The sequence below is a fragment of the Salmo trutta genome, unplaced genomic scaffold (assembly GCF_901001165.1).
Source record: "Salmo trutta unplaced genomic scaffold, fSalTru1.1, whole genome shotgun sequence".
Lineage (NCBI taxonomy): Eukaryota > Metazoa > Chordata > Actinopteri > Salmoniformes > Salmonidae > Salmo > Salmo trutta.
The window spans coordinates 1,293,362-1,320,273 of NW_021823195.1; the positions used below are offsets into that span (position 1 = coordinate 1,293,362).

General features: G+C 44.8%; 2 protein-coding genes and 1 long non-coding RNA gene across 4 annotated transcripts; 1 reads left to right on the forward strand and 2 right to left on the reverse strand.

Moving 5' to 3' along the window:
* Positions 1 to 642: 642 nt before the first annotated feature.
* LOC115189581 (transcription factor A, mitochondrial) lies at positions 643 to 23,654 on the forward strand. Of its 2 annotated transcripts, XM_029748203.1 has the most exons (8): positions 643 to 883; positions 5,089 to 5,216; positions 5,308 to 5,378; positions 6,190 to 6,339; positions 6,524 to 6,619; positions 7,573 to 7,629; positions 10,545 to 10,799; positions 23,347 to 23,654. In XM_029748203.1, the coding sequence occupies exons 1-7, from the start codon at positions 804 to 806 to the stop codon at positions 10,764 to 10,766; spliced, it is 804 nt and encodes a 267-aa protein (XP_029604063.1). In that variant the 5' UTR covers positions 643 to 803; the 3' UTR covers positions 10,767 to 10,799; positions 23,347 to 23,654. The 2 variants fall into 2 exon arrangements, with proteins under 2 accessions (XP_029604063.1, XP_029604062.1); XM_029748202.1 differs by lacking the exon at positions 23,347 to 23,654 and having other exon boundaries at positions 10,545 to 11,381.
* Positions 12,475 to 23,444, reverse strand: LOC115189584 (DNA-directed RNA polymerase III subunit RPC4-like). The gene is made up of 6 exons (XM_029748206.1): positions 23,323 to 23,444; positions 23,085 to 23,206; positions 18,414 to 18,513; positions 14,545 to 14,903; positions 13,902 to 14,051; positions 12,475 to 12,685 (listed from the first exon to the last, which is right to left on the reverse strand). The coding sequence occupies exons 2-6, from the start codon at positions 23,109 to 23,111 to the stop codon at positions 12,563 to 12,565; spliced, it is 759 nt and encodes a 252-aa protein (XP_029604066.1). The 5' UTR covers positions 23,112 to 23,206; positions 23,323 to 23,444; the 3' UTR covers positions 12,475 to 12,562.
* Positions 23,582 to 26,324, reverse strand: LOC115189597 (uncharacterized). Its single transcript, XR_003876959.1, has 2 exons — positions 25,917 to 26,324; positions 23,582 to 23,623 (listed from the first exon to the last, which is right to left on the reverse strand). It is a non-coding gene; the product is annotated as an uncharacterized LOC115189597 (long non-coding RNA).
* Positions 26,325 to 26,912: the final 588 nt, after the last annotated feature.

Consider the following 26,912-nt stretch of genomic DNA (forward strand, 5'->3'; position numbering starts at 1 on the left):
ATAGTCTATCTGTAAATAGCCCACCCAACTACCTCATCCCAATATTTGTTTTTGTTTTTCTGCTCTTTTGCACACCAGTATTTCTACTTGCACATCCTCATCTGCACATATATCGCTCCAGTGTAAATTGCTAAATTGTAATTACTTCGCCACTATTGACATATTTATTGCCTTACCTCCTTACTTCATTTGCACACACTGTATACAGATTTGTCCATTGTGTTATTGACTGTGAGTTTGTTTATGTGTAACTCTGTGTTGTTGTTTTTGTCGCTCTGCTTTGCTTTATCTTGGCCAGGTCGCAGTTGTAAATGAGAACTTGTTCTCAACTGGCCTACCTGGTTAAAGAAAATAAAATAAAAAAATTGTTTGTACAACTAATGCAATGAAACCCATGGGTCAAGAACGCAGCAATTATCATTTTTATAAATGTAAACCATGGGTCAAGAACGCAAAAAAAATAATTTATATAAATGAAACCCATGGGTCAAGAACACGGCAATTTATTGGAGTAATTCTAAAGTCACTTGATTATTTATTGGTCACATGTTTTTGGTTCAATTGGTTGATGCTCCAATTTGTGGTGAATGTGCTGCGGTGAATGTTAAACTACGTCAACACCGCCATGACCTTATCCCACAATGCAGCGGGATGGTGAAGGCGCGTTATCCGTGCATGGCGGGGGCAAACGGACAGGACTGAATTCGGTAGCTGACAAACACCGAGGAGGTTGTGAGCCAGTCAGTCAGTCAATCCCGTTGTTGTCTCTGTCAGCTCTGACCGTCTAGTGTTTTCAACCAGAAATGGCGCCTTTCGGTCTGTTGTTTTCTGGCTTTTTGAAAAAGTCATTCAGTCTTTTCTCCGACGCTTCCAGTCTGACAAGGTAACATAAGGAGCAAAACTTCCCGTTGTCTAGATAGATAGTTTTAGCTATGTTAGGTAGGTAGTTTAGTAAGCCACCCTGTACAATTTCTCATTGGTATTTTAGCTGTTTGGACATCCATAAAGCCAATTCTGCAAAGGAATTGCTGTATTTCCAGCTATCACGGCAGTATTAGTCTAATTAGAGCCGAGCTAGCTAGCTAGCTAGGGTTAGCTAACGTTAGCTTGACTGCCACTGACTGGTGGCCAAGGACATGTTTTATTTAGTAAAATGTTTTTAACCATTATTAAAAATAGATAAGTCAGTGAAGAACAAATGTTTATTATTTACAATGACGGCAAAAGGCATCCTGTTTGGACGGGGGCTGGGATTTACAATAAAAAATCTAGGACAAAACACAACATAACAAGAGATACCACAACACTACATAAAGAGAGACCTAAGACAACAACACAACACTACATAAAGAGAGACCTAAGACAACAACACAACACTACATAAAGAGAGACCTAAGACAACAACACAACACTACATAAAGAGAGACCTAAGACAACAACACAACACTACATAAAGAGAGACCTAAGACAACAACACAACACTACATAAAGAGAGACCTAAGACAACAACACAACACTACATAAAGAGAGACCTAAGACAACAACACAACACTACATAAAGAGAGACCTAAGACAACAACACAACACTACATAAAGAGAGACCAAAGACAACAACACAACACTACATAAAGAGAGACCTAAGAGAACAACATGGCAGCAGCACAAAACATGGTACAAACATTACTGGGCTCAGACAACAGCACAAAGGGCAAGAAGGTAGAGACAACAACACATCACACAAAGCAGCCACAACTGTCAGTAAGAGTGTCCATGATTGAGTCTTTGAATGAAGAGATGGAGATAAAACTGTCCAGTTTGAGTCTTTGAATGAAGAGATGGAGATAAAACTGTCCAGTTTGAGTGTTTGAATGAAGAGATGGAGATAAAACTGTCCAGTTTGAGTGTTTGTTGCAGCTCGTTCCAGTCGCTGGCTGCAGCGAACTGAAAAGAGGAGCGACCCAGGGATGTGTGTGCTTTGGGGACCTTTAACAGATTGTGACTGGCAGAACGGGTGTTGTATGTGGAGGATGAGGGCTGCAGTAGATATCTCAGATAGGGGGGAGTGAACGGGTGTTGTATGGGGAGGATGAGGGCTGCAGTAGATATCTCAGATAGGGGGGAGTGAACGGGTGTGGTATGGGGAGGATGAGGGCTGCAGTAGATATCTCCGATAGGGGGGAGTGAACGGGTGTTGTATGTGGAGGATGAGGGCTGCAGTAGATATCTCAGATAGGGGGGAGTGAACGGGTGTTGTATGTGGAGGATGAGGGCTGCAGTAGATATCTCAGATAGGGGGGAGTGAACGGGTGTTGTATGTGGAGGATGAGGGCTGCAGTAGATATCTCAGATAGGGGGGAGTGAACGGGTGTTGTATGTGGAGGATGAGGGCTGCAGTAGATATCTCAGATAGGGGGGAGTGAACGGGTGTATGTGGAGGATGAGGGCTGCAGTAGGTGTCAGTGTGTGACTGACCACATTGCTTAGATTTGGGTAAACTAGCCATCTAGGAACGATAAAACATGTTGACCTTCTGAATGTAGTGTTGGATTATTGTAGAGATTAGTCATATAAAAGAACTACCAGCTGGTCAACAGCTTCTACCCCTAGACCATCAGGCTGTTGAATAGCCACCACTCGTCATGCCACAGTTGTTAGTATCTATATAGTATTATTCAGTTTTATAAGTATAATTATTTATTGTTGTTTTGCTTTGTCCTGTATCGTTGGATTTCGGTGCTCAAGAATTTCACTCTACCCTGTAATTATGTCTACAACTCTGTACATGTGACTATTAAACTCTCAAATCTAACTATGTATTGATGTGGTTGATTATCTATCTAGATATAGCCTATATTGGTCATATTAACATATTCAAATTGCATAGGACGAGCTTTCTGGTGATATGAGGTGGATGAATGATGGTGTGTGTACGGTTAGAGCTACCCCATTCATAGTGGTGTGTTGAAGGGTTAGGGTTACCCCATTCATAGTGGTGTGTTGAAGGGTTAAGGCTACCCCATTCATAGTGGTGGGTTGTAGGGATAATGTATTGTGTTGTAGGGATAATGTATTGTGTAGTAGGGATAATGTATTGTGTAGTAGGGATAATGTATTGTGTAGTAGGGATAATGTATTGTGGTGTGTAGTAGGGATAATGTATTGGTGTGGTGTAGGGATAATGTGGTGTGGTGTAGGGATATTGTGGTGTGTAGTAGGGATAATGTATTGCGGTGTGTAGTAGGGATAATGTATTGCGGTGTGTTGTAGAGATAATGTATTGCGGTGTGTAGTAGGGATAATGTATCATTTACATTTAAGTCATTTAGCAGACGCTCTTATCCAGATGTTGTAGAGATAATGTATTGTGGTGTGTACTAGGGATAATGTATTGTGGTGTGTACTAGGGATAATGTATTGTGGTGTGGTAGCTCATTTCTCTACTATCAAATGAGGAGAGACAAACTTATCACACAAGTCAGTTATACTTAAACTAAATCTTTAATAATGAGAGCTTTGCAATAGCAATGACTTGTCAACGATTCACCATTTTCTAATGATCCATTGAGAGTGGCGAGACAGAAGAACAAAGGTATTTTATAGCTAAGATACCCCCCTTTCAACCTACATGACGAACAACAGATAGAATGGGTCACCAGGTGAAGGTCTGGATGACAGATATCTGTAATCCATAGCAGACAGCATCTGCTGTGTCAACAGGTTTCATTGTAGAGACCAGTGTCTGGCCCTCTGACTCCAAACTGGATCCGTCTCTTCCTGGTACGGTATAGAACAGACCAGTGTCTGGTCCTCCTACTCCAAACTGGATCCGTCTCTCCCTGGTACGGTATAGAACAGACCAGTGTCTGGTCCTCCTACTCCAAACTGGACCCGTCTCTCCCTGGTACGGTATAGAACAGACCAGTGTCTGGTCCTCTGACTCCAAACTAGAACCATCCCCCCCTGGTACCATATAGAACAGAAACATTAAATCATGCTCTGGAATGTTCTTTAGGTTTTATCACCCAAAGACATCGTAAATCTCCTGTCAGAGTTATCTCCCAGAGGCCCTCCTCAGTAGAACACACACACAATAGTTAAAATACTCTATTCTGTTGCAATACACAACCATGATGCAATAAAAGCATTGTAACATAATCTTAAAATGATTCCATGACAAGGGATAATGTGGTGTAGTAGGGATAATGTATTGCGGTGTGCAGTAGGGATAATGTATGGTGACGTGCAGCGGGGATAATGTATTGCGGTGTGTAGTAGGGATAATGTATGGTGACGTGCAGCGGGGATAATGTATTGTGGTGTGTAGTAGGGATAATGTATTGTGGTGTGTAGTAGGGATAATGTATTGTGGTGTGTAGCAGGGATAATGTATTGTGGTGTGTAGCGGGGATAATGTATTGTTGCGGGGATAATGTATTGTGGTTTGTTGTGGGGATAATGTATTGTTGTGGGGATAATGTATTGTGGTGTGTTGTAGGGATAATGTATTGTTGCGGGGATAATGTATTGTGGTGTGCTGTAGGGATAATGTATTGTGGTGTGTTGTAGGGATAATGTATTGTGGTGTGTAGTAGGGATAATGTATTGTGGCGTGCAGCGGGGATAATGTATTGTGGCTTGCAGCGGGGATAATGTATTGTGGCGTGCAGCGGGGATAATGTATTGTGGCGTGCAGCGGGGATAATGTATTGTGGCGTGCAGCGGGGATAATGTATTGTGGCGTGCAGCGGGGATAATGTATTGTGGCGTGTAGCGGGGATCATGTATTGTGGTGTGTTGTAGGGATAATGTATTGTGGTGTGCAGTAGGGCTAATGTATTGTGGTGTGTAGTAGGGATAATGTATTGTGGTGTGTAGTAGGGATAATGTATTGTGGTGTGTTGTAGGGATAATGTATTGTGGTGTGTAGTAGGGATAATGTATTGTGGTTTGTTGTGGGGATAATGTATTGTGGTGTGTTGTAGGGATAATGTATTGTGTGTGTCGTAGGGATAATGTATTGTGTTGTGTGTCTAGGGATAATGTATTGTGGTGTGTGTCGTAGGGATAATGTACTGTGCTGTGTTGTAGGCTCGTCAATGTGATCCCAGCTGTAAAGAGTTTCACCACCAGTGCCGGCGCTCCCCCTAAGAGGCCCCTGAACGGATACATGAGATTTGTGAAACAGCAGCAACCTCTCGTTGTCAGGGAGTATCCAGGTGACTGGTGTTAGAATGTATTGTATCTCTACAGTTTCACTCATTCCTTTATCTTCACACATCACTGAGTTCATGTTGATGTGAGTTTCAGACGTCAAAGCTGTCGATGTGATAAGGAAGATTGCACACCAGTGGGGAACTCTGACAGCAGACCAGAAACAGGTAGGACAGCAAGGCCCCCCCCCCCAGACCCTGACACCTTGGACAGCAAGGCCCCCCCCCAGACCCTGACACCTTGGACAGCAAGGCCCCCCCCTCCCAGACCCTGACACCTTGGACAGCAAGGCCCCCCCCCCCCAGACCCTGACACCTTGGACAGCAAGGCCCCCCCAGACCCTGACACCTTGGACAGCAAGGCCCCCCCCTCCCAGACCCTGACACCTTGGACAGCAAGCCCCCCCCAGACCCTGACACCTTGGACAGCAAGCCCCCCCCCCCCCCCAGACCCTGACACCTTGGACAGCAAGGCCCCCCAGACCCTGACACCTTGGACAGCAAGGCCCCACCCAGACCCTGACACCTTGGACAGCAAGGCCCCCCCCCCCAGACCCTGACACCTTGGACAGCAAGCCCCCCCAGACCCTGACACCTTGGACAGCAAGCCCCCCCCAGACCCTGACACCTTGGACAGCAAGGCCCCCCCCCCCCAGACCCTGACACCTTGGACAGCAAGCCCCCCCCAGACCCTGACACCTTGGATGGCAAGGCCCCCAGATATCTTCTGTCTCCTTGGGTGACAGAGAATACATTTGACCCTTCTGTGGTCCATGTTTGCACCTTCCATCAGAGAAGACTACACAGACTGTCATGCGTCTACTTCCTACCAGCATGGATCTACTTGGCGGTGTATTTAAATAACTGAAAATAGGCTGTTTTGACTTATAGCCCACCTGAAAAGACATATCAATGTTGTTGTACTGTGGACAGACTTGTGTGGTTAATTAGCTAAATACACGTTGACTTTCCCCCACAGCCTTTTCAACAGGCGTCAGTGGTTGCCAGGGAACAGTTTAAGGTGGACATGCAGAGGTACCAGTCCCAGCTCACACCTGCACAGGCTGCTGCTCTGAAACAGGAGAGGAGACGGAGGCTGGCCAAGAGGAAAGCCATCAGGAGGAAGAGGGTGAGTGTAGCTCATTGATCTGCATAGTGATGTGCTGTGGACACTATTTGGCATGACAGGCCCCTCCTAGTGAATGTAATGGCATACTACTAAGGCCTTGTGTTAGTAGTGGTGTGTTCTGATGTTGTGCCACTGAAATGTTCCTGGTAACTCATCTGACTTGACCACCATCTTCCACTTTTAGGAGTTGAACAGTCTGGGCAAACCCAAACGTCCCCGGTCGTCCTTTAACATCTTCATGGCAGAAAACTTTGAGGAGTCCAAAGGGACGACCACGCAGGTTAGTGCTGAGGAGTCCAGGGGGACGACCACGCAGTTTAGTACTGAGGAGTCCAGGGGGACGACCACGCGGGTTAGTACTGAGGAGTCCAAAGGGACGACCACGCGGGTTAGTACTGAGGAGTCCAGGGGGACGACCACGCGGGTTAGTGCTGAGTCGTCCAGGGGGACGACCACGCGGGTTAGTACTGAGGAGTCCAAAGGGACGACCACGCGGGTTAGTACTGAGGAGTCCAAAGGGACGACCACGCGGGTTAGTACTGAGGAGTCCAGAGGGACGACCACGCGGGTTAGTACTGAGGAGTCCAGAGGGACGACCACGCGGGTTAGTACTGAGGAGTCCAGAGGGACGACCACGCGGGTTAGTACTGAGGAGTCCAGAGGGACGACCACGCGGGTTAGTACTGAGGAGTCCAGAGGGACGACCACACAGGTTAGTACTGAGGGGTCCAGGGGGACGACCACGCAGGTTAGTACTGAGGAGTCCAAAGGGACGACCACGCAGGTTAGTGCTGAGGAGTCCAGAGGGACGTCCACGCAGGTTAGTACTGAGGAGTCCAGGGGGACGTCCACGCAGGTTAGTACTGAGGAGTCCAGGGGGACGTCCACGCAGGTTAGTACTGAGGAGTCCAGGGGGACGACCACGCAGGTTAGTACTGAGGAGTCCAGGGGGACGACCACGCAGGTTAGTACTGAGGAGTCCAGAGGGACGACCACGCAGGTTAGTACTGAGGACAACATGTTTAAAAAGTGAAAGGGTCGGAATACTTTCCGAAGGTGCTGGATAACACTGTTACCTGTTATAATGCTGCTATAACACTGTTACCTGTTATAATGCTGCTGTAACACTGTTACCTGTTATAATGCTGCTATAACACTACCTGTTATAATGCTGCTATAACACTGTTACCTGTTATAATGCTGCTATAACACTGTCACCTTTTTTCCCCTCAGGGCAAGATGAAGATGCTGCGGGAGGACTGGACCAAACTGTCAACCTCACAGCAACAAGTAGGTGGAATGAAGTGTTTGATATATAGTGCTTTCGTAACGTTTTCATCAAGGATCTCTCTGTTACTTTCCTCCGTTCATCTTTGCCTCGATCCTGACTACTGCCACCACCATGCTTCACCGTAGTGATGGTGCCAGGTTTCCTCCAGATGTGACGCTTGGCATTTAGGCCAAATAGTTCAATCATGGTTTCATCAAACTGGAGAACCTTGTTTCTCATGGTCTGAGAGTCCTTTAGGTGCCTTTTGGCAAACTCCAAGCGGGCTTTTATGTGCCTTTTACTGAGGAGTGGCTTCCGTCTGGCCACTCTACCATAAAAGCCTGATTGGTGGAGTGCTGCTGAGATGGTTGTCCTTCTGGAAGGTTCTCCCATCTCCAGAGAGGAGCTCTGTCAGAGAGACCATCGTCTGACCAAGTCCCTTCTTCCCCGATTGCTCAGTTTGGCCGGGCAGCCATCTCTAGGAAGAGTCTTGGTCATTCCAAACGTCTTCCATTTAAGAATGATGGAGGCCACTGTGTTCTTGGAGACCTTCAATGCTGCAGAAGTTTTTTGGTACCCTTCCCCAGATCTGTCCCTCAACACAATCCTGTCTCTGAGCTCTACGGACAATTCTTTCGACCTCATGGCTTGGTTTTTGCTCTGACATGCAGTGTCAACTGTGGGACCAACTGTCCCCAGTCCACCTGGCCATGCTGCTGCTCCAGTTTCAACTGTTCTGGCTGCGGCTACGGAACCCTGACCTGTTCACCGGACGTGCTTGTTGCACCCTCGACAACTACTATGATTATTATTATTTGACCATGCTGGTCATTTATGAACATTTTAACATCTTGACCATGTTCTGTTATAATATCCACCCGGCACAGCCAGAAGAGGACTGGCCACCCCTCATAGCCTGGTTCCTCTCTAGGATTCTTCCTAGGTTTTTGGCCTTCCTAGGGAGTTTTTCCTAGGGAGTTTTTCCTAGCCACCGTGCTTATTTCACATGCATTGCTTGCTGTTTGGGGTTTTAGGCTGGGTTTCTGTACAGCACTTTGAGATTTCAGCTGATATACGAAGGGCTATATAAATACATTTGATTTGATTTGAACTGTGGGACCTTTATATAGACAGTGTGCCTTTCCAAATCATGTCCAATCAATTGAATTGACCACAGGTGGACTCCAATCAAGTCGTAGAAACATTTCACCTGAAACAGGATGCACCTGAGCTCAATTTAGAGTCTCATATATGCAAATATTGTATTTCAGTTTTTTATTTGTAGTAAATTAGCAAAAATGTAAACCTGTTTTCAATTTCATTATGGAGTATTGTGTGTAGATTGAGGACCAAAAAAAATTAATCCCTGATGTTTCAGGTCTACATGACTAACTGACTCTGATGTTTCAGGTCTACGTGACTAACTGACTCTGATGTTTCAGGTCTACGTGACTAACTGACTCTGATGTTTCAGGTCTACGTGACTAACTGACTCTGATGTTTCAGGTCTACGTGACTAACTGACTCTGATGTTTCAGGTCTACGTGACTAACTGACTCTGATGTTTCAGGTCTACGTGACTAACTGACTCTGATGTTTCAGGTCTACGTGACTAACTGACTCTGATGTTTCAGGTCTACGTGACTAACTGACTCTGATGTTTCAGGTCTACGTGACTAACTGACTCTGATGTTTCAGGTCTACGTGACTAACTGACTCTGATGTTTCAGGTCTACGTGACTAACTGACTCTGATGTTTCAGGTCTACGTGACTAACTGACTCTGAAGTTTCAGGTCTACGTGACTAACTGACTCTGATGTTTCAGGTCTACGTGACTAACTGACTGATGTTTCAGGTCTACGTGACTAACTGACTCTGATGTTTCAGGTCTACGTGACTAACTGACTCTGATGTTTCAGGTCTACGTGACTAACTGACTCTCTGTGCTCTGCAGGTCTACGTGACTAACTGACTCTCTGTGCTCTGCAGGTCTACGTGACTAACTGACTCTCTGTGCTCTGCAGGTCTACGTGACTAACTGACTCTCTGTGCTCTGCAGGTCTACGTGACTAACTGACTCTCTGTGCTCTGCAGGTCTACGTGACTGACTGACTCTCTGTGCTCTGCAGGTCTACGTGACTGACTGACTCTCTGTGCTCTGCAGGTCTACGTGACTGACTGACTCTCTGTGCTCTGCAGGTCTACGTGACTGACTGACTCTCTGTGCTCTGCAGGTCTACGTGACTGACTGACTCTCTGTGCTCTGCAGGTCTACGTGACTGACTGACTCTCTGTGCTCTGCAGGTCTACGTGACTGACTGACTCTCTGTGCTCTGCAGGTCTACGTGACTGACTGACTCTCTGTGCTCTGCAGGTCTACGTGACTTACTGACTCTCTGTGCTCTGCAGGTCTACGTGACTGACTGACTCTCTGTGCTCTGCAGGTCTACGTGACTGACTGACTCTCTGTGCTCTGCAGGTCTACGTGACTGACTGACTCTCTGTGCTCTGCAGGTCTACGTGACTGACTGACTCTCTGTGCTCTGCAGGTCTACGTGACTGACTGACTCTCTGTGCTCTGCAGGTCTACGTGACTGACTGACTCTCTGTGCTCTGCAGGTCTACGTGACTGACTGACTCTCTGTGCTCTGCAGGTCTACGTGACTAACTGACTCTCTGTGCTCTGCATGTCTACGTGACTAACTGACTCTCTGTGCTCTGCAGGTCTACGTGACTAACTGACTCTCTGTGCTCTGCAGGTCTACGTGACTGACTGACTCTCTGTGCTCTGCAGGTCTACGTGACTAACTGACTCTCTGTGCTCTGCAGGTCTACGTGACTGACTGACTCTCTGTGCTCTGCAGGTCTACGTGACTGACTGACTCTCTGTGCTCTGCAGGTCTACGTGACTGACTGACTCTCTGTGCTCTGCAGGTCTACGTGCAGCTGGCGGAGGATGATAAGGTACGCTATAAGAATGAGATGAAGTCCTGGGAGGAACACATGATGGATATCGGACGGGAGGACCTGATCAGACGGAAAGAGACCCACAAGGACAAAACGGCTACTAAAGGAGGCAAACAGAAATCCAAAGTGAAAGTGGTGAAGACTAAATCTGTAGGCGCTACGACAGCGAGGAGCGGGAAAAAGGCCTGAGTTGTTCTGGAGAGGAAGGGTGCTGTTATAAAGGCAAGTTACCGTCACAAATAAAATTTATTTTGTTTATCAGTTGTCCATAGTCATATCAATGCTCCTAAACGCCTCAAACTGTGAAAGAACCTTCATCCGTCTGTGAAAGATCATGAGACATTCTCATGAGAATTCACTGTGAACTATCATAAAGCAGTGCTTTTTCTAGTAGGAAAAGATGAATTATGTTGAAGTTCAGTTCCTGCCCCCAGGGCCACGTTCTGTATATACTGTCTCTATACATTACGTACTGTACAGGCTAGTCTATACTAGATATAGTCTTTGTTAAGATAATTGCCGGCTGAGTGTTGACATACCAGTTACTTTGTTTGTAGACTATTAGTTTTTACCTGCGTAAAAAGTTGTCTCATGTTTTGTATCTAATCTTTTATTAAATAAACATTTACGTACATTTAAAATAAAAAAAAAGAACACTTCATATTATACACAATGTTTATACAGTGAAAACAAATTGGGAGGAAATCGACAAGGTACATAAACGCTGTATGATGAAAGTAAACTATGTACAATATCTACACATTAATGCTCCCATCGTATAATAAAACTACAATATCTACACATTAATGCTGAACAAGGTGAACTGTATATAAGTCAGAGATGTGCTGAGTGGTCCGGTGATGGCTCCCGTAGCAGAGCCTGGGTTGGGGTTAGGGGTTAAGGGTTAGGGGTTAAGGGTTAGGGGTTAAGGGTTAGGGTTTGGGGTTAAGGGTTAGGGGTTAAGGGTTGGGGTTAGGGGTTGGGGTTAGGGGGCAGTATTTTCACAGCCGGATAAAAAATGTACCTGATTTAATCTGATTATTACTCCTGCCCAGAAACTAGAATATGCATATAATTGTTTGATTTGGATAGAAAACACCCTAAAGTTTCTAAAACTGTTTGAATGGTGTCTGTGAGTATAACAGAACTCATATGGCAGGCCAAAACCTGAGAAGATTCCTTACAGGAAGTGCCCTCTCTGACCATTTCTTGGCCTTCTACACTCTTTATTGAAAACTGAGAATCTCTGCTGTAACGTGACACTTCCTACGGCTCCCATAGGCTCTCAGAAGTCGGCAAAACGCTGAATGATGCCTTTGCAGGCCCAGGCTGAAAAACAGTAGCGCATTTGGATAGTGGTCGATCTGAGAACGATGAGACTGAGGCGCGTGCACGAGGCGACACCATGTTTTTATTTTTTCGTCTTTGAACAAAAACAGGGTTTCCCGGTCGGAATATTATCGCTTTTTTACGAGAAAAATCGCATAAAAATTGATTTTAAGGGTTAGGGGTTGGGGTTAGGGGTTGGGGTTAGGGGTTAGGGTTTAAGGGTTAGAGTTAGGAAGTCTGGAGAGCAGACCAGCTTGGGTTAGGGGTTAGGGTTAGGGGTTAGGGTTAGCGTTAGGAAGTCTGGAGAGTGGTCCGGTGATGGCTCCTGTAGCAGAGCCTGGAAGTTTGGAGAGCAGACCAGCTTGGGTTAGGGGTTAGCGTTAAGGGTTAGCTTTAGGGCCTGGAAGTCTGGAGAGCAGACCAGCTTGGGTTTGGAGTTAGGGGTTAAGGGTTAGGGGTTAGAGTTAGGAAGTCTGGAGAGTGGTCCGGTGATGGCTCCTGTAGCAGAGCCTGGAAGTTTGGAGAGCAGACCAGCTTGGGTTAGGGTTTGGGGTTAGGGGGTAGGGTTAGGGGTTAGGGTTAGGAAGTCTGGAGAGCAGACCAGCTTGGGTTAGGGTTTAGGGTTTGGGTTAGGGGTTAGGGTTTGGGTTTAGGGGTTAAGGGTTAGGGTTAAGGGTTAGGGCCTGGAAGTCTGGAGAACAGACCAGCTTGTGCTTCACGTTCCCCAGGATACTCATGTCTCCAGTCGGGCCCTCAGACAGACGCACAGACACCAGTTGCTGTGGGAGAAATAACAGATGATTTAGCCCCTTATTGTCTGACCCTAAGACATTGTCTGCACATCCTGGATCACAGTGAATCTGGACTAAACACATCCTGGATCACAGTGATTCAGGACTATGAGGTTCTTTAGGACTAAACACATCCTGGATCACAGTGAATCTGGACTACGTGGTTCTTTAGGACTACCGTAAATTCCGGACTATAGGCCGCTACTTTTTTCCCAGGCTTTGAACCTCGCGGCTTAAACAATCACGCGGCTAATATATGGATTTTTCCCGCTTTCAAATTTCTTTTCTCCAAAAAAACACATTCTGTGACGTGCTCAGTTTTTTGGCGGCATGAAGCTTTCATTAGACCAATGAAATTGCCGAACGGGTTAAGGTCAAACAACTTTGTTTACTGTTTAGATTAAATTGAGCGCTCTCAAACTTCCCATCATTCTGATTACGGTAGTCATTTTGTCACCCTCATCATGGCAAAGACACGGAGAAATGCATATGATGCAGCTTTCAAGTTGAAGGCGATTTGATCTGGCTGTTGGAAAAGGAAATAGAGCTGCTGCACGGGAGCTTGGTCTTAATGAGTCGATGATAAGATGTTGGAAACAGCAGCGTGAGGAATTGACTCAGTGCAAAAAGACAACTAAAGCTTACTGCTAATTTTTTTATTTTTTGTTACAAGCCGTGTTTCGTTAAAGCCTATTTATTTTTGTTACAAGCCGTGTTTCGTTAAAGCCTGTGTAAAGTTCATTTGTTTCAATGTACCGGTAGACACCTTCGGCTTATGTGTGGCTTATTTATGTTCAAAATATATATATATTTTTAATTCAGTGGGTGCGGCTTATATTCAGGTGCGCTTAATAGTCCGGAAATTACGGTAAACACATCCTGGATTACATGGTTCTTTAGGACTAAACACATCCTGGATCACAGTGAATCAGGACTATGTGGTTCTTTAGGACTAAACAGGAGAACTAGACTGTTAGGAACCTGTTCTAAAGGGGAAGGCCGTTCCCTCTGGGACGTCCATGGTGATGTCTCAACACCATCTAACCCTGTAATATGTCTATTATATTAACGGACCTGTTCTAAAGGGGAAGGCCGTTCCTAGTGATGTCTCAACACCATCTAACCCTGTAATATGTCTATTATATTAACGGACCTGTTCTAAAGGGGAAGGCCGTTCAGAGTGATGTCTATTATATTAACGGACCTGTAGGAAAGAGAAGGCAGCTCCCTCTGAGACGTCCATGGTGATGTCTCCCAGCACCAGCTGCACCTTGCCAGACTTCCTGATCTGTAGTTTACCCAGAAACCCCTCTGTGAACTCTGACAGGACAGGAGCATCTTGACCAGCAGGGTCCTGAGGAAGAACATGGCCTTTAGGGTCAGGGGTCAGGAGAACTCTGACTGGATGGGAACGCTGTCTCTAGCAGGGTCCTGAGGAAGAACATGGCCTTTAGGGTCAGGGGTTAGGAGAACTCTGACTGGATGGGAACGCTGTCTCTAGCAGGGTCCTGAGGAAGAACATGGCCTTTAGGGTCAGGGGTCAGGGGTTAGGAGAACTCTGACTGGATGGGAACGCTGTCTCTAGCAGGGTCCTGAGGAAGAACATGGCCTTTAGGGTCAGGGGTTAGGAGAACTCTGGATGGGAACGCTGTCTCTAGCAGGGTCCTGAGGAAGAACATGGCCTTTAGGGTCAGGGGTCAGGGGTTAGGAGAACTCTGACTGGATGGGAACGCTGTCTCTAGCAGGGTCCTGTGGAATACAACAAATATAGACCTTAGCGTGAAATGCTTGTCTGTTAGAATGAAGTGGACGGTAGAAAATAAGGATGTAATGTGGTCGTTACTCACTGGGGCTTTATTGTGAGAGGAGCGCTTGCCGTCGGACTTGGAGTCTTTTTTAGCATTTTTTTCTGGGGCTGTGATTGGCTGGCCGGCGGCTGTGGTTGGCTGGCCAGGGACGGAGGCTGTGGTTGGCTGGCCAGGGATAGTATCAGGTAGCTGGATGAACAGAAACTCTTCTGTCTCTGAAACCGTCAGCTGGTGGAACAGCTCTGCTACAGAGGGCTGGTCTGGGCTCAGGACACCCTGGCCTGGTCTATACTGAGGGATCTGGTCTGGGCTCAGGACACCCTGGCCTGGTCTATACTGATGTCCTGCTCCATGCTGAAGGGCCAGGTGTGGGTTAGTAGTAGCAGGAGCTCTGAATGCTGTAGGGCAACAAACACAGGACCATCAGCTACCTGGGAACCCGTTTGGATTGACAAGACTGAAACGCATGTATCATGTGTTTATGTATTGAGTCTGTGCACCTCCATATATCCTCCATGTATGTGCATGTCTAACTGTCTACATCCAGGGCCTTCAGGAAACACCCCTTTCACTTATTCCTCATTTTGTTGTTACAGACTGAATTTAAAATGGATTACATTGAGATTGTGTCACTAGCCTACACTCAATACCCCATAATGTCAAAAATGGAATTATGTTTGTAGAAATTAACAAATTAAAAATGAAAAGCTGAAATGTCTTGAGTGAATAAGTTTTCAAGCCTGAATAAGTTCAGGAGTAAAACGTGCTGAACAAAGGGCTTCCCTGTTGTCTCTGCTGATGTGCTGTTTGTTGTTATTTTCTCTCTTTTACTGTCAACAGTTTAATCAAACTCTGGCTTTATCAAGTTTACCAACGTCCTAGTTTTGTCCTCCCTCTACTTTCTTCCAAAAGCGTCCGGGTTGGAAACGTTTAATCTGGCGTGGATCTGCAGGACCTCTTCCAGACGGAAAAGCTGAGTAAAATGATGCCTTCTCACTGCAGTCGCTGTCCTCGGGAATATACAGGAGCATCGCTGGGTTGTGAACCCTGCTTCAGATGCGATAGTTAGGCCGAGGGAAATTAAAGGGTAGGAAAGGAGGATGGTGTCTGTACCACCAGGAAATACAGGTAGTTAATGTTAATCCCCCTGCACAGCCAGGCAACAACATGGACTCTGGAAAGAAATGCTGTCCACATGCTCAACCGGTCGCTCATTCAGCCTGTTAGAAACATTTCAACCAGTTTTCCCCACTAAGCAACGAGTCAGTCAGAGCCTGAGCCTTCCCAGGTGTCTCCTCCCCCGTTACGGGGCCTGAGCCTTCCCAGGTGTCTCCTCCCCCGTTACGGGGTCTGAGCCTTCCCAGGTGTCTCCTCCCCCGTTACGGGGTCTGAGCCTTCCCAGGTGTCTCCTCCCCCATTACGGGGTCTGAGCCTTCCCAGGTGTCTCCTCCCCCGTTACGGGGTCTGAGCCTTCCCAGGTGTCTCCTCCCCCGTTACGGGGTCTGAGCCTTCCCAGGTGTCTCCTCCACCGTTACGGGGTCTGAGCCTTCCCAGGTGTCTCCTCCACCGTTACGGGGTCTGAGCCTTCCCAGGTGTCTCCTCCCCCGTTACGGGGTCTGAGCCTTCCCAGGTGTCTCCTCCCCCGTTACGGGGTCTGAGCCTTCCCAGGTGTCTCCTCCCCCGTTACGGGGTCTGAGCCTTCCCAGGTGTCTCCTCCACCGTTACGGGGTCTGAGCCGCCGGAGTCTCCCCACCGTTAGCTCTGACAAATTGACCTAGTCGTTGGCGACTCCATTACCCCATTGGTGACTCCATTACCCCATTGGCGACTCCATTACCCCATTGGCGACTCCATTACCCGCAGTATTAGACTTAAAACGAATTATCCAGCGATCATTCACTGTTTACCAGGGGGCAGGGCTACCGACGTTAAGGCTAATCTAAAGACGGTGCTGGCTAAAGTTACAACTGGCGACTGTAGAGAGTATAGAGATATAGTTATCCACGTCGGCACCAACGATGTTAGGATGAAACAGCCAGAGGTCACCAAGCGCAACATAGCTTCAGCGTGTAAATCAGCTAGAAAGATGTGTCGGCATCGAGTAATCGTCTCTGGCCCCCTCCCAGTTAGGGGGAGTGATGAGCTCTACAGCAGAGAGTCTCTGGCCCCCTCCCAGTTAGGGGGAGTGATGAGCTCTACAGCAGAGAGTCTCTGGCCCCCTCCCAGTTAGGGGGAGTGATGAGCTCTACAGCAGAGAGTCTCTGGTCCCCTCCCAGTTAGGGGGAGTGATGAGCTCTACAGCAGAGAGTCTCTGGCCCCCTCCCAGTTAGGGGGAGTGATGAGCTGTACAGCAGAGAGTCTCTGGCCCCCTCCCAGTTAGGGGGAGTGATGAGCTCTACAGCAGAGAGTCTCTGGCCCCCTCCCAGTTAGGGGGAGTGATGAGCTTTACAGCAGAGAGTCTCTGGCCCCCTCCCAGTTAGGGGGAGTGATGAGCTCTACAGCAGAGTCTCTGGCCCCCTCCCAGTTAGGGGGAGTGATGAGCTCTACAGCAGAGAGTCTCTGGCCCCCTCCCAGTTAGGGGGAGTGATGAGCTCTACAGCAGTCACACAACTCAATCACTTGTTAAACTGTTTCCTGTTTCCTCCCAAAAGGTAGAATTTATAGATAATTGGCCCTCTTTCTGGCACATCCACAAACAGGACCAAGCCTGACCTGTTGAGGAGTGACGGATTATTATCATTTACTCCTGAGGTGCTGACCTGTTGCTCCCTCTACAACCACTGGGATTATTATCATTTACTCCTGAGGTGCTGACCTGTTGCTCCCTCTACAACCACTGGGATTATTATCATTTACTCCTGAGGTGCTGACCTGTTGCCCCCTCTACAACCACTGGGATTATTATAATTTACTCCTGAGGTGCTGCCCTGTTGCACCCTCTACAACCACTGGGATTATTATCATTTACTCCTGAGGTGCTGACCTGTTGCACCCTCTACAACCACTGATTTGACCCTGCTGGTCATCTATGATCATCTTGAAGAACAATCTAGCCTTAATGGCCATGTTCTCTCTTATCTCTACCTGCACAGCCAGAATAGGATCCCGTTTCTTCCTAGGCTCCTGCCTTTCTAGGGAGTTTTTCCTTGCCACCGTGCTTCTACACCTGCATTGCTTGCTGTTTGGGGTTTTAGGCTGGGTTTCTGTAGAGCACTTTGAGATATCAGCTGATGCAAATAGGGCTTTTTAAATAAAGTTGATTGGACTCAGTGTAATAGTCGAATATTGTTTAACATGATTTTTGAATGACTACCTCATCTCTGTACCCCACACATACAATTAATCTGGAAGGTCCCTCAGTCGAGCAGAGAATTTCAACCACAATGACCAATGAGGTTTTCCAATGCCTCAAAGGGCACCTATTGGTAGATGGGTAAAAATGTTTAAAAAAACAGACATTGAATATCTGAGCATGGTGAAGTTATTAATTACACTTTGGATGGTGTATCAATACACCCAGTCACTACACAGATACAGGCGTCCTTTCTAACTTAGTTGCTGGGGATGAAGGAAACCACTTGGATTTCACCATGAGGCCAATGGTAACTTTAAAACAGTTAGAGTTTAATGGCTGATAGTCGACCTGAGGATGGATCAACAACATGTAGTTACTCCACAATGTGAAAATATTGTACAATCCAGGTGTGCAAAGCTCTTAGAATCACCTTTGGCAGTGGGTGAGTGTCTAACATGTATTGACTCAAGGGTGTGAATACTTATGTAAATTTGATATTTCTATTTAATTTGATACATTTTGAAATCTAAAAATGATATGAATACAGGCTGTAACACAATGTGGAATAAGTCGAGGGGTATGAATACTTTCTGAAGGCACTGTATATACTTACATGGAGTTGTTGCCTCTATCAGGAAGTTTCTGGATTGATACAGTGGCAGTTGAATCGGCTTGTTCTTGGCATCATTTTTCAAACCAGGATCATCTAAAAACTACATGGGGGAAAAAGTGTGCGGTTTAAATAAATATGTATTTCAACCAGGGGTTGGAACTGGTTCGTGGAAATAATGAAATGTTTCTACGAACAGAACCAGAACCGGGAATGAAAGTGATCTATACTGTTCCGGAACAGAACTGTTACGTTAAACACATGGGAACCAGTTAATAACGTTATCCCTCTGTCAATCAGAAACTTCTTCCAGCGTCTGCCTGCCAGCTAAAAATCGTTGCCATTATGTGTGCGTGTAGGCTACCTGCCCCTCGCCCTCCAAAGCATTGCTGTAACCTACTGACGTTACAAGCATGATTCAGAAGATGCGGGGAGAGATTTTTAATTAGAGAAGAATGGATTCACTTTTTCAATGCTAGTTAGGGATACTGTAGTTATCACATTGGGTTTATTAACTACAGAAAGGTAAGATGTGATTTGCATTCTGGTACCGCTCTGCACACACAAGCTTGTTAACTAGCTAGCTTCTCTGGTCCAATGTTAAACCAACTCTGAAGATCAAAGACGTTCAAAGTTCCTCCAGAAGCCGCTCCTCTGTAGGTATAATTCTGTGGCCCTGATTCCAAATTTCAGTTGCATCTCACGCCCGACTAGTCTTTCTATCACACATGTAAACACCTCACTGAGCTATAGCTTTCCAGCTCCATAACAAGCTGCACTACTGCACTGCAGGATTGGTGAAGTTGGTTTAAAAAAGCTGCTCTACTGCACTGCAGGATTGGTGAAGTTGGTTTAAACAAGCTGCTCTACCTGCACTGCAGGATTGGTGAAGTTGGTTTAAAAAAGCTGCTCTACTGCACTGCAGGATTGGTGAAGTTGGTTTAAACAAGCTGCTCTACTGCACTGCAGGATTGGTGAAGTTGGTTTAAACAAGCTGCTCTACTGCACTGCAGGATTGGTGAAGTTGGTTTAAAAAGGAACGATATAAACCGGTACTTTTCTTTGGTTCGAACCAGTTCAGAACTTTTATTTTGCTGGTCAGAACAGAACGGGACTAGTCATTAAGGCTGTGTTACTATAGGTTGACTAGTCATTAAGGCTGTGTTACTATAGGTTGACTAGTCATTAAGGCTGTGTTACTATAGGTTGACTGGTCATTAAGGCTGTGTTACTATAGGTTGACTGGTCATTAAGGCTGTGTTACTATAGGTTGACTAGTCATTAAGGCTGTGTTACTATAGGTTGACTAGTCATTAAGGCTGTGTTACTATAGGTTGACTAGTCATTAAGGCTGTGTTACTATAGGTTGACTAGTCATTAAGGCTGTGTTACTATAGGTTGACTAGTCATTAAGGCTGTGTTACTACTGGTTGACTAGTCATTAAGGCTGTGTGTGTTACTTTAGGTTGACTAGTCATTAAGGCTGTGTTACTATAGGTTGACTAGTCATTAAGGCTGTGTTACTATAGGTTGACTAGTCATTAAGGCTGTGTTACTATAGGTTGACTAGTCATTAAGGCTGTGTTACTTTAGGTTGACTAGTCATTAAGGCTGTGTTACTTTAGGTTGACTAGTCATTAAGGCTGTGTTACTTTAGGTTGACTAGTCATTAAGGCTGTGTTACTTTAGGTTGACTAGTCATTAAGGCTGTGTTACTATAGGTTGACTAGTCATTAAGGCTGTGTTACTATAGGTTGACTAGTCATTAAGGCTGTGTTACTTTAGGTTGACTGGTCATTAAGGCTGTGTGTGTTACTTTAGGTTGACTAGTCAATAAGGCTGTGTTACTTTAGGTTGACTAGTCAATAAGGCTGTGTTACTATAGGTTGACTGGTCATTAAGGCTGTGTTACTATAGGTTGACTAGTCATTAAGGCTGTGTTACTATAGGTTGACTGGTCATTAAGGCTGTGTTACTTTAGGTTGACTAGTCATTAAGGCTGTGTTACCATAGGTTGACTAGTCATTAAGGCTGTGTTACTTTAGGTTGACTGGTCATTAAGGCTGTGTTACTTTAGGTTGACTAGTCATTAAGGCTGTGTTACCATAGGTTGACTAGTCATTAAGGCTGTGTTACTTTAGGTTGACTGGTCATTAAGGCTGTGTTACTATAGGTTGACTAGTCATTAAGGCTGTGTTACTTTAGGTTGACTAGTCATTAAGGCTGTGTGTGTTACTATAGGTTGACTAGTCATTAAGGCTGTGTGTGTTACTATAGGTTGACTAGTCATTAAGGCTGTGTGTGTTACTATAGGTTGACTAGTCATTAAGGCTGTGTTACTTTAGGTTGACTAGTCATTAAGGCTGTGTTACTATAGGTTGACTAGTCAATAAGGCTGTGCTACTTTAGGTTGACTAGTCATTAAGGCTGTGTTACTATAGGTTGACTAGTCATTAAGGCTGTGTTACTATAGGTTGACTGGTCATTAAGGCTGTGTGTTTTACTATAGGTTGACTAGTCATTAAGGCTGTGTGTTTTACTATAGGTTGACTAGTCATTAAGGCTGTGTGTTTTACTATAGGTTGACTAGTCATTAAGGCTGTGTGTTTTACTATAGGTTGACTAGTCATTAAGGCTGTGTTACTATAGGTTGACTAGTCATTAAGGCTGTGTGTGTTACTATAGGTTGACTAGTCATTAAGGCTGTGTGTGTTACTATAGATTGACTAGTCATTAAGGCTGTGTGTGTTACTATAGGTTGACTAGTCATTAAGGCTGTGTGTGTTACTATAGGTTGACTAGTCATTAAGGCTGTGTTACTATAGGTTGACTGGTCATTAAGGCTGTGTGTTTTACTATAGGTTGACTAGTCATTAAGGCTGTGTGTTTTACTATAGGTTGACTAGTCATTAAGGCTGTGTGTTTTACTATAGGTTGACTAGTCATTAAGGCTGTGTTACTATAGGTTGACTAGTCATTAAGACTGTGTTACTATAGGTTGACTAGTCATTAAGGCTGTGTTACTTTAGGTTGACTAGTCATTAAGGCTGTGTTACTATAGGTTGACTAGTCATTAAGGCTGTGTTACTATAGGTTGACTGGTCAATAAGGCTGTGTGTGTTACTATAGGTTGACTAGTCATTAAGGCTGTGTTACTATAGGTTGACTAGTCATTAAGGCTGTGTTACTATAGGTTGACTAGTCATTAAGGCTGTGTGTTTTACTTTAGGTTGACTAGTCATTAAGGCTGTGTGTTTTACTTTAGGTTGACTAGTCATTAAGGCTGTGTGTTTTACTTTAGGTCGACTAGTCATTAAGGCTGTGTTACTTTAGGTCGACTAGTCATTAAGGCTGTGTTACTTTAGGTTGACTAGTCATTAAGGCTGTGTTACTATAGGTTGACTAGTCATTAAGACTGTGTTACTATAGGTTGACTAGTCATTAAGATTGTGTTACTTTAGGTTGACTAGTCATTAAGGCTGTGTTACTATAGGTTGACTAGTCATTAAGGCTGTGTTACTATAGGTTGACTGGTCAATAAGGCTGTGTGTGTTACTATAGGTTGACTAGTCATTAAGGCTGTGTGTGTTACTATAGGTTGACTAGTCATTAAGGCTGTGTGTGTTACTATAGGTTGACTAGTCATTAAGGCTGTGTGTTTTACTTTAGGTTGACTAGTCATTAAGGCTGTGTGTTTTACTTTAGGTTGACTAGTCATTAAGGCTGTGTGTTTTACTTTAGGTTGACTAGTCATTAAGGCTGTGTGTTTTACTTTAGGTCGACTAGTCATTAAGGCTGTGTTACTTTAGGTTGACTAGTCATTAAGGCTGTGTTACTATAGGTTGACTAGTCATTAAGACTGTGTTACTATAGGTTGACTAGTCATTAAGATTGTGTTACTTTAGGTTGACTAGTCATTAAGGCTGTGTTACTATAGGTTGACTAGTCATTAAGGCTGTGTTACTATAGGTTGACTGGTCAATAAGGCTGTGTGTGTTACTATAGGTTGACTAGTCATTAAGGCTGTGTGTGTTACTATAGGTTGACTAGTCATTAAGGCTGTGTGTGTTACTATAGGTTGACTAGTCATTAAGGCTGTGTGTTTTACTTTAGGTTGACTAGTCATTAAGGCTGTGTGTTTTACTTTAGGTTGACTAGTCATTAAGGCTGTGTGTTTTACTTTAGGTTGACTAGTCATTAAGGCTGTGTGTTTTACTTTAGGTTGACTAGTCATTAAGGCTGTGTTACTATAGGTTGACTGGTCATTAAGGCTGTGTTACTTTAGGTTGACTAGTCATTAAGGCTGTGTTACTTTAGGTTGACTAGTCATTAAGGCTGTGTTACTATAGGTTGACTAGTCATTAAGGCTGTGTTACTATAGGTTGACTAGTCATTAAGACTGTGTTACTATAGGTTGACTAGTCATTAAGGCTGTGCTACTTTAGGTTAACTAGTCATTAAGGCTGTGTTACTATAGGTTGACTGGTCAATAAGGCTGTGTGTGTTACTATAGGTTGACAAGTCATTAATGCTGTGTTACTATAGGTTGACTGGTCATTAAGGCTGTGTTACTATAGGTTGACTAGTCATTAAGGCTGTGTTACTATAGGTTGACTGGTCATTAAGGCTGTGTTACTATAGGTTGACTAGTCATTAAGGCTGTGTTTTACTCACATCATCCCGTTGAAGCTTGTGTAACATATCATTGTTTTCCTCTGAAGTACGTCTCTCCTTCTTAAAACACTTAGTTACAGGAGAGGAGCTGCCGTCTCTAAGGTCGGTCCCTCTCCACCCCACTGCACAGAACAGAGGACAGGACACACTGGAATCAACTGTTTCTAATGATCATAATAATAACCTATTTCTATAACACACAGTCAAGAGATCTTCTGGCAGAGAAGGTACAATTCACCTGGTTTCTTTACTGTGTCTGCAGGACCCTGTTCAAAGATGGAGTGGGACTGAATGGTTTGAGGGGGGCGCTCTCTTCTCTCCGCTCTTCTCTCCCTGTGCCTGTCCTCCCTCACTCTTCTGTCCTTCGTTGGCGCAACATGGGCCTCTTCCTTTAACCTGGGGGAAGGTGATCAACATTAACATGTATTCTTCTAAACTGGATCCTTGGTAGTCTAATGGAATGTGTCTTCAAGCAATACAGTCCACACTCACTCATCTTTACTTTTCCTCAGAGAATGGACATTGGGTACGAAGGTTTTCTGTAATAAAAATATAAATGATTAATTTCTACTATTTTTGTCACATTTGAATATCATGACTGTTTTGTTTAATGCTTGTGACAGGACACTGGACAGCTGTATATTTGCCTTTTGTTCATCACCCACTGTGTTTCCGTTTACACTGTAGACTGGTTATTTAGTAGTACTTAAAATAGAGTGGCGAGGACGATGAGTCTACCGTGACCGGAAGAGACTTCACCATTCATTTTCTGGATTCAGATTCACGCAGACAGAGTTTTAAGCTTTTACGATGGACATTTACAGCTGATTTTGGCATAGCATATCGATTCGCTCTCCTTAAATATTTCCCATCTGATATTCCTTTGTCTCTGAATTGTTTAATCAAACTTTTCCCCGACAGCTCCTGATATCAGGGTATAAAAACTACAATCTGTTCTGAATTAGCCTAGTGCGCATGTCCGCCCAGCTATATCCGGTCTCTAGCTTGTTTTCCCTGGCTAAACTAGCCGTGTTAGTTTTCGTCACTGTCAAACTTCATAAATACTGCACCTTCAACTTCAAAACTCATTTGCTAGTTTATATAATTATGTAACTAAGAAATTCGCTGGAAATTAACTTAAATGATGTATTGTTTTTGAACAGTCACGACTGGTTTGAGTTATATGTCAGATAACGGTGGAGAAGGATGATATCGTTGCTACTTGACCCGGATCCACCGACGTCATTGGCGTAGCTGGACGCTGACTGGTCTGGGAACTGACGTCATGCAGCCTCTTCTCGCATGGCTCGATGGGATATGTCGTGCAATAACTCAAATCGTCTGCACTCCTAAACAACGTATATTTTTTTATATGTTGGAAAAGGGTAAAGTCTACAAAACGTAGTCCACTCTGTTCGTAAACATATTCATTCTTGTTTTCGAACAGAAAATTGTATTGAGATCAAATGTTTCATCGATGAGAAAATTAGCAGAATGTCAGCCAACATCCATCTCGTTCCATCTTTTCCCACCGCCGGCCACTGGGCTTCCTCTCACTACCATATTTGGTAGTAAGTGGAAACGCCAAGCGGATGCTTCACATTTATACATCAGGTGAAATATATGGCTCATTGTTCTATCTATGGGATTAGCACGGGCAGCACCACTGAGGGCTTTCGCCATTTTAATGGAGTCAACTGGGTGGGACTTCAACTTCATTGGCTGATCCTATTGGGGTCATGTCCAACTGGGTCATCAGGAGGGTTCAGCCAATCGTGAAGAAGAACATCTACCTTCTTGCCCTTTGTACTGTTGTCTGTGACCAATGTTTGTACAATTTTTTTTGTGCAGCTACCATGTTGTGTTGCTACCATGCTGTGTTGTGTGTTGCTGCCTTGCTATGTTGTCTTAGGTCTCTGTTTATGTAGTGTTGTGTTGTCTCTCTTGTCGCGATGTGTGTTTTTTGTCCTATATTTATTTATTTTTATTTTCAATCACAGCCCCGTCCCCGCAGGAGGCCTTTTGGTAGGCTGTCATTGTAAATAAGAATTTGTTCTTAACTGACTTGCCTAGTTAAATAAAGGTTAAATACATTTACATTTTAGTGGCCCCCCACTTTATGGTGGAGATAATATATTTATTTTTTAAAGTACATTTCCTGGCATTCTACACCTTTTGCCATGGGGTGAAGATAATGTTGCAGTTTTAAAGTAAGTTTTCTACAGTTCTACACAGTTTGGCATGGGGCAGAGAGACATTTTTTCAATTGTATAACATTTCATGCAATTCTACTCGTTTTGCCATGGGGCAGAGCAATTTTTTGTTGTTGCCGTTTTACAGCTAATTTCCTGCAATTTTGCATGTGCCCTGCGTTGCCTGGTCGGTATACCTGGGGCAGCAGGTAGCCTAGTGGTTAGAGCATTGGACTAGTAACCGAAAGGTTGTAAGATTGAATCCCTGAGCTGACAAGGTAAAAATCTGTCGTTCTGCCCCTGAACAAGGCTGTCATTGAAAATAAGAATTTGTTCTTCACTAACTTGCCTAGTTAAATAAAGATAAAATTAAATAAAAAAATGTGGCTACGATTAGTTTAGATAAATTGGCTGGCTAGACTATCAATCCATTTTTTTTTCTGACGTGGCTAATTGAGTAGGGGGGCGTCTTAGCAGCCTGGGGCCCCTTAGCAGCCTGGGGCCCTAAGCGGCTGCTTATTTAGCTTATACCTGGAGCAGGGCCCTGGCGGCACAGATACAAAGATGAGTCCTCTATCTATCTCTATGGGTTGAGTGCGTAGTCTGTGATATACGTATGAGCGTTCCCATTGGGTATCACCTTTTTGAACCCGCCCAGAGTCAGGTCCCGGGACCGCAGGGACGTCAGTCTGCCTGGAGGAGGGGGAGAGTTCAGCACAGTCCGACGAGGTAACCCACTGCCAGCTACATTTAGTCTGGTGATACCGGAGTAGCCAGCCATAAAGTCCGTGTTGCTGTTTGGATCAGTCATTCTGCATCACTGGCTGGAACGGACGGCTTTGTGACAATACAGTATTAAGGGGATGTAGACTGTTGAAGGCTATACTAAACCTACACCCTTTATTCGATGGGGTAGCCTACAAATGAAATGGCAGTATAACTCCGATTTGGAATAAACAATATTTGAACCGAATTCCTATTTCTTCTTCATCACGCTGTCCAATAGCCTAATACACAGGCCTGTGATAAGTGGATGAATAATAGGCCTTCTTACTGTGAAGTCAGAGAATGCAGGTTTCCCCTCCGTAAACACGGATATCGGTGTTCACACACCCCTCTGTTATTGTACTGTAAGCCCCCAGAAGCCACCGCGTCCATCTTGTCCGTAATGTCTGGCCACATCTGACCAAAAACAGCGACTGAACAGCAGCCTATATACGATCCAAATCCAACAGTCTGTCCTGGAAAGCATATTGTAGGTGTTGCGTCCAAGGCCTTGGTAAAAAGCATTCGGCTACATCCTTGATACAAAGTAACTTACTACCTGATCACAGTAAACATAACCTACATCCGGTCTCTGCAGCCCAGTTCCTACTAATATAGGACACTTCACAATAGACGGTTCCCCGAGTTAATCACATCAGCACCGTTTATTCTGCTTTGTTATGTCTTCACATGATTCCGTTATCTGAACACAAGGTGGCAGTGTTTATTCGGTCTGAAGTATATCTGTATTGTTTTTTTGTTTGTTTGTTTGTTTATTTATTTAACCTTTATTTAACCAGGTAGGCCAGTTGAGAACAAGTTCTCATTTACAACTGCAACCTGGTCAAGATAAAGCAAAGCAGTGCGACAC